This window comes from Bidens hawaiensis, unplaced genomic scaffold, assembly GCF_021521415.1.
Source record: "Bidens hawaiensis isolate Kalapana, Puna unplaced genomic scaffold, B.hawaiensis_p1.1 tig00020377_1, whole genome shotgun sequence".
Lineage (NCBI taxonomy): Eukaryota > Viridiplantae > Streptophyta > Magnoliopsida > Asterales > Asteraceae > Bidens > Bidens hawaiensis.
In genome coordinates this window covers 130,415-138,397 of record NW_027493102.1, presented here as the reverse complement: position 1 = coordinate 138,397, position 7,983 = coordinate 130,415, and the positions used below count along the sequence as shown (strand labels likewise).

At 32.4% G+C, this 7,983-nt stretch overlaps 1 protein-coding gene across 1 annotated transcript; it reads right to left on the bottom strand.

Moving 5' to 3' along the window:
* Positions 1-4,756: 4,756 nt before the first annotated feature.
* Positions 4,757-7,467, bottom strand: LOC143560535 (uncharacterized). Its single transcript, XM_077048817.1, has 4 exons — positions 7,068-7,467; positions 5,955-6,539; positions 5,773-5,866; positions 4,757-5,141 (listed from the first exon to the last, which is right to left on the bottom strand). The coding sequence occupies exons 1-4, from the start codon at positions 7,126-7,128 to the stop codon at positions 4,943-4,945; spliced, it is 939 nt and encodes a 312-aa protein (XP_076904932.1). The 5' UTR covers positions 7,129-7,467; the 3' UTR covers positions 4,757-4,942.
* Positions 7,468-7,983: the final 516 nt, after the last annotated feature.

Sequence of the window (7,983 nt, the reverse complement as noted above, 5' to 3'; positions counted from 1 at the left end):
ATCATGTTTTACTTAAACATTTTGTAACCCACACAATGGAACGAGTTATATGGACCATACGACGATCTAAGTAATTATGGATGCATACATAATTACCAAAGTCCTCGCATGGAAATCATGATCCGAATAGTTGTGAGTCGTAACATAGAACGGTAAGTAGTTGAGATAACGGTACAAATGTAAAGATGATAAGGACATGGTGGATACGCCGCTGGTACATCCTATATATAAGTGCCCTTATTGGATTTTCATTTGGAGCGTTACTTTACTATCTAAATTTTTGTATTATGTATTTTTATTTAATGGGTTGTTATAGTATTCCTTAATTTTGGGACGAAATTTCCTAAAATATAGGAGACTGTAACAACTCGGGTTTTTCGATTTATACTTTTATCCGACTCGGTTCAATGTTCGGATTATCTTATTAAATGTATTGCATTTATCAAGTTTAAATTTGTTTAATTATTAAAATATTATTATTAACTTATTATTTAACATAATTATAATTAAGTTTTATTGTTTTTACACTTTTAGCCCAAACTATATAATCTTATCTTATATGTACCCAACCTCAAACTCCAGGGATCAAATTGTAACTTTATGTTATAACCCATATGTTAAACTAGATACCCGTTTACCAAACCCGACCCTTATTAGTTTTCTTGTACCCGAAATCATTATCTATTGATTTGAACTTTGATTTTTCGTTTGTTGATGATAATTGTTCTCGTAATTATCATGTTTTATCATATTTACGACCTATTAAACATTATAAACGTGTTTATTAATTCAAATCGTGCATCATTATCCCACTATATCGAACCATAAACCCTAAAAATCGATTTCCTATATAAACGAGCATAATATCAACAATTGATTCATCCATTAGCATCCCGCACGCATCGCCAACTATAACCCTATAACTAATTACATTACCTCCGCCGTTTACGAACTCGTTCGTCAACCTTTTTGGCCGGAAACTGTTTGAAGCTATTAACCTATCTACGTTTGTCGTATGAGGTAAATAAATACATGGATATGATCGCGTTAGCATTCTCATCAAAAGCCCCAATATCAGTTTGATTAATTTTCATGGAATTGATCAAATTGATTTGTTAGGGTTATTATTGAACTGATCGTTTCTGTTTGTGTATATAATTTTTGGGAACTGGTTCTTAAAGCAAGTTGCTGGATAGTCCAGCTGATTAACACACTTGAATCATAGGGGCAGGTCGCGGGTTCGATCCCCTGCCCTCGTATTTTTTGGTTATTATTGTTATATGTTCTTTTAACTCAATTAATAAACATGTTATTAATAATAATAATAATTAATTAAAACTATTTTATTGAAAACCGACAATATTACATTTGTTTTCTCACATCTTTTATCCGTGTATATGCGTATATGTAAACACACACACACACACACACATATATATATAATAACATATAAACTAATATTTATGTTTTAATATATATTATAAGTAAACTTTATATATAAAAATATTTATAAAACTAACAATGTTTTAAGATGAATTTACTTATATATATATAGGGGATGGATCTTGCGAGAAGTGATATTATAGCGAGAAGTGCGAGAAGTGAAGGTATAACTCCATTAATCCCTAATTTCACTCCCTTTCATATGATGTTACATACATATATGTAAGTTGTTTGTATTTATGTCTTAATTACACATTCAAACCTACATACAAACATATAAATGTACCGAGCCACATTCAAACCAATGTACCTACACACATACAAACATACATACACATATACAAACATACGTACACATGTACAAATCATACGTACCTACACACATACATATGCACCTACACAACACACCTACACATAAGAAAATGAGTGAAATTAGGGATTAATGGAGTTATACCTTCACTTCTCGCTGTAAAAAAACTTCTGAAATGATCTAATATATATATATATATATATATATATATATATATATATATCTAATAGGGTAAGGATACTAAGAGAACCCTTTGCAAATTGAGAACTTTGAGAACCATTTTGGGCCTCTAAAAACACCTATAAAAAATATTTTAAAAAAATCATAAAACAAAAAGTAATAAAAATTTTGAAAAAGTAAAAAAACCAAAATTCTTATATTTCATTCCGGTTTCATTAAAAAAATAAAAAAATAATAAAAAAAACGTCATAATATAAACATATGTATAATTTTAAATAATCTTTAGTTACGTAATATACACATATGTACAGTATCATTTATCTTAAATTATACACATGTGTACAAAAAAAACATGTAAATGTACATATATGTATATATTATACATATGTGTATATAATTTAGCTAAACCGAGTTTTTTTTATTTTTTTTATGAAACCGAGATGATAAAATTAGAATTTTGGTTTTTTTTTACTTTTTTGATTTTTGTGTTTTTTTTTATTTTATGATTTTTTTTAATTTTTGGGTTTTTTGTGGTTCAAAATGGTTCTCATAGTTCTTAATTTCAAAAAGGTTCTCTCATGATCCTGATCATATATATATATATATATATATGATAAAATATTATAATATACTTTATATACATAATTTAATAAACTAATAATTTTACATATAATATCCTTATTAAATTAATTATGATTAAAAGGGTATAATATTAACTTAATTATCGAGCTTTCATGAATCTATCTAGTTCATATACTTAGCATATCCGTACTTCTCTTTGTTCCTTTTGGGATTTATTATCAACGTGTGATTTCCCGCATTCTTATTATCTCAACCACCTTTGTTCGTCTATCGAGGTGAGTACCGCATTCCCTTATTTTACTCGTTTTCTACGTTTTGGGGACATATGCGTAAATTGTATTTCTCATATATACTTATACACAAAACTGCAACTATTGTCTTATGTGTTAACAACTTATACTTTACTTGTTTATGTGCTTATATGCTTTTGCATTCGAAGGGGTCCAACATAATCGCAGAATAGTATGATCATACGCTAGTCGTTATAGCTTTGTGCTTCTCGACATCTCATTTATACTTGGTCATTTAGTTAATTTGTTATTCTCATAAGACTTGTTGCAATTACTTATTTTCTATATGAGCATTTAAACCGGTGTGTTGCTCACTCAACTTTGTGTTGGCAAATCTACTTTATTTTTTTAACGCATATGCAGGTCGTGTGATGTGAAGTTAAGTCAAGATTTGAAAGAAAACTTAGGATGCAAGATTGAGAAATAAACAAGACTTTGATTTATGATATGTGTTGATTGATTTTGAATGTTTGTATTAAATACTTGTTCTTATTTGAAATTAAATTTAATAGCTACTGAAACTTCCAATATTGCATGATAGTACTTTGAGAGCTGTGACAATCAGTTCACGCCCCAGCATTTCCGCCGTAGGTTGGGGGTGTGACATGCAAGACAAGTTTGGGAATGGATGAAAACGAGATTTATAGTGTTGGATCGGGTAAGAACGAGTAGGCAAGCGAACTAAGTGGGCTACTTTCAAACACAGTGAGTCTTGATCAAATCTTGAAGAAAAAGTATTGGTGAGAAAGTTGCTTGATACAATGCCGAAGTCGTGCTTTCAAATTGTAGCCTCGACAAAACAATGTTTTTTTGAGTTGGATACAGTGTTGTTTGATGAAGTTGTTGGAAGGTTGAAAGCATGTGAAGAATGAGATAAAAAATCATAACTCAAAATATAATTCAAAAACAAAAAAGTACAAAAACTAAAGTGTTTCATCTGTTGTCCTCGCTAAAAAAAACACTCGAGAAATGAGTCAAAACCGAAAAAATCGACGAAAATGAAACCAAAACCGAATCGAATTCATCTTGTGCGAAAACTTGTATCGGATCGAAACCTGCTCCAAGCAAAACCTAACCGAACTCATTCCAGTCCAAAACCCGTTTGAGTCGAAACCAGTCCGACCCAAACCTACCGCATTTCCTTAAGACACTAACTCACATCTACCTATTTCTCTAAATTTTGTTGACCCACTTTGACTAGAAAATAACAAGGTAGAATTTCAAGTGACCCGTCTTGACCCTTTTAGTTAAAATAACTTACCCAAATCAACCCAATTAATTTTTAAACAATTAAAATTGACTCATTTGAAATGCTTTGAATCAAGATTTCCACCTCTAGTTGTAAGTTATATTTTCATTGAGTGGCCATATTGTATGATTCATCACACTGGTAAATCGGATATTCAGATCTTTAGTTGTGTCTAAATATGTTTCTTGTTGTTTTGGACATATGATCTTCTATGAAACTGTTTGTATTTAAACCTTACCAGTTTGTATCTAAACCTTAATAAAAGAACTAAACAACTCTAACTAAAGTTGACAAATTTCCGTTAAGATATATACTTAACAAGTTAGAGTTGGTTTTAAATGTGGCGATCCCTAAACCTTTTAATAAACAACTCGTGTTCTGGTTGAGTAATAATAAGCAAGTTAATGTGTCAACCTCAATTGAAAACGATATTCAAAAGTTTAGAAAAGATAAAAAAAAGTTCGTAGGTTATAGGTTTAATACGCGAATCCGGTTACAACCCGTTTAGCCATCAAACCGTTATCCACATATTTAACTCGTTTTGATAAATGTTATTTTTTTTTAACTGCCAAGTTTCATTTCTTCATAAAATGCTATTTAGCTATTATTCTTTCTACATCTAATCTAACAAACTATAAAACACGAGTTTGTCTATGAATTTTATTCTGCTAATTAATAATTGCAAGAAGTAACCCGACAAATTACTTTCTTTTATAAATTCTATGTATACATCCTACTATATCAAAAGCCATATATATAAATATGAATTATGATAATGATCTTAGTCTAACAACAGGTTCCACTTCAATTCGACACGTGGGCGAATTCCTTGTAAAGTCAAAGAAGTTGGCCAAGTGAATTCCCATCTCAATTAGGTGATCGTTGCATTCACTTTTCTCTGTCCATGATCATAACCAACCCAATTAACACCAATTGGAGCACCAAGTTGCACGCGACGGCTCCTGCTGAGCTTGGCTCTCCGCTTGGGCTCAATGACGTGTAACCTGGTTGGTCGGTAGAACCAGACCCACCACCGCCAAATGGTGCACTAGGTGAGGTAGGATATGGATTGATCGGTGTACTCATTCTGCAATTAGAAATACAAGTCTACTGGTTAGAAATTTAGGGGTGTTAAACTGGTCATGTTACGGGCTGACACAAACCCAAAAGGCATATCAGGTGTAAGAACATGTACATGACACAAATTTTTACAGGTTAATACGAAAGCCCGTTTAACCAATTTACTTTTTAGCTTGTTTTATTTTATTTTATTGCATGCCAACACTTTAAAATCACATGCTTAAGAAAAAAAATATAAATGTATATAAAATGATTAAATCTTAGTTATAGATAAAGTATTGTGTTGATTTCTCTTTTGAGTTTTAAATTTTGTCAAATATCCCATTAATTAGTTTATGTCTAAAACACATTTTAAAAATAAGAAATAAAAAATAAACGAGTTAAACAGGCTAATCAGTCGGGTTGACACGAACACGACATGCTAGCTGAACGTACCAAAGTTGACCTGACCCACCCGTTTATCTAAACCCAAACCCACAACGCTCATGTTAGGTTCGCTTATGTCAGGGTTTCGCATCCCTAGTTAGAATATATTAAAAAGTTTATTGTAATTTTCTCTACCATATATTATATTAGAAGTTACGATTTAATTAAAGGTAAATAACTATAACAAATAATAAACTCGGTGTTTTGCTTACGTGGGGGTGGTGGGTGATGATGGCATGGGCGGTGATGGTGGAGTCATGCCGCCGCCGGATGACTTGCCGGCTGGATACTGACAGCCTCCTGAACCTAAAACAATTTTAATACAATCATTAGAATCAAAGGTTATCTAAGTACTTATTGATACAATGTACCATGATTAACAAACAGTACTCACTTGGATCTGTGTTGGTTAGTTGTGCAACTCCTCCAAAAGAGCAACTAGTTGGAGCAGGGTTCTTTTGATAATATGCATTAAAAGCATATGAGGCATGATCCCGAACCGTGTTCGGGTTGTAACAGCTGGCACCCGGTTGAATAGCCGAGCAATCAGCTCCTCCATATCCACACGCGTAATCAAGAGCCACTTGTAGAGAAGTTTCGGAAGCCGATGAGCTTGCAACACACCATGATCCTGAACCACCCGAAGATGGGCCAGAAGGCCCGGTTGGATTTGGGCCTGTCTGGCCCGTTGGTCCTGATGGCCCTGACGGGCCTGTTGGGAATGGAGTAATTGGAGCGGGGTTGTTTGGTTGGAAACCGGATGGTGGTGGTAGGGTTGTGGGGTCTCCTCCGATGGGGGTGGTGGTGGTTGGTGGGAACGTGTTCGGTGTTCCGGTTGGAGTTGTGGGTTGAACAATGGGAATGTCATCTAGTTGGGTTGTGAAAGTTGAAGGGGATGAGAATATTTGGCCTTGTTGAAGGTGAAGCATTTTTTTAGGTAAGGTTGCTTGCATATAGGGGTTATTAGCAAAGCTTGATTCTGAATAAAAGAATCAACAAAATCATTATTCATTAATATTCTTTGCTTTAGCATATAATATATAGTTGAACAAATGTTTATTCACAAGTAAAAGTAACAAAAATATCCTTAGATAGTTACAATAACACCAATGCCAATAGCTAGATGTTATTGTCGATAGAGGTAAAAAATGTAACTTTGTTTAGGGTCTAGACTTTAAAGCTTTATTGAAACACCGAAAAACATGTTATACGGGTGATGAAACTTTATCAACTTCGTATATCTATAGAACGTTACGGTAGAAGTATCAAAGCAGAAATAAACGAATGCTCATTCACTGGTTAAAATGACATACATGTGTACCCTCGAAAAACTATATATAATGACATCGATAGGTCCTGTGGCTGATAAAGGTTAAGAATGTAATTTGTTTAAAGTTGTATTGAAACATTGAAAAAACATTTTAAAGGGAGGTAAAACTTAATCAACATCTTATATCTATAAAACGTTAAAAGCGTTACACATACAAAGAGTACAAATAAACGTTACCTGGATTGAGAAGAAGACAAAATACAAAAAACAACGAATGTTGAACGAGTCGAGGACCCATATCTTCCCGGAAATGAATATATTTTCGGGAACAGAAGGTGGGGAGGAAAAATAGTGTGTATATGAGGTGGTTTTTTGTTTTTGTTTTTTATTTATGGGTTTGAAAGAAGATAAGCAAATGTGTAGATATAGAGGAGGCATCTTTGATAGCTTGAATGTGTGTTTATATGTATAATGGAGGAAGAATCAAAGGTTTCTTCTTGGTGAAAGAGGGTATGGAATATGAGAAAACTTGAGACATGAGGCATTGGATAGTTGGGAACTACAAGCAACAAAGAGGTGCTCAAATAAGAAGTTTTGATGCTCTATTTTTGGATCTATTTTATTCATCACCTTAATTTGTTTTTATTTGTTTGTACGAGATTAAGGTACCGGTTTTATATCAATCGAGGTTTATGTAAAAGCTCGGAAGTGTGACACCCGTCAATCTTATATGAAGTATTTTAAAGTAAAAAGAATGATTAATATGAGCTTAATTATTTTTTTCAATTACATATAGTATGTTAATGTAATAAACAAATAAGTAATGTTTTATTTAGTTATAAAAATTTCAAGTAAATATATATTCGAAACGAGTTGCGGATTCTCGTAATTAATCTTTTGGATGGATTTTTGGGAATTTGCTTTGTCTCCCTTTTTACTGTTTCATGGGACTAAAGATTTGATTCTTGGAGAGTGAACTCAACTTGAAAAAAAAGGGTAATTTGGCATTTAAAAAATAAAAAAGAAAGGATTCATTGTGTCACAAAAGTAAAAGTGGTGACTGTGTACTTTCTTCAGGTGAATAAATTTATTTAAAGACATTATATTTCAATATATAAAAAATATTTTTTAATATTTAGCTTGTTAAACAAAA

Bases quoted from the DNA above. Each gene is read 5' to 3' on its own strand.
- LOC143560535 (XM_077048817.1), bottom strand. From the start codon at position 7,128: ATGGGTCCTCGACTCGTTCAACATTCGTTGTTTTTTGTATTTTGTCTT. The intron at 5,867-5,954 runs GTGAGTACTGTT...AAATTGTTTTAG, and splicing joins ACTAACCAACACAGATCCAA to GTTCAGGAGGCTGTCAGTAT. The intron at 5,142-5,772 runs GTAAGCAAAACA...TTCTAATTGCAG, and splicing joins TCATCACCCACCACCCCCAC to AATGAGTACACCGATCAATC.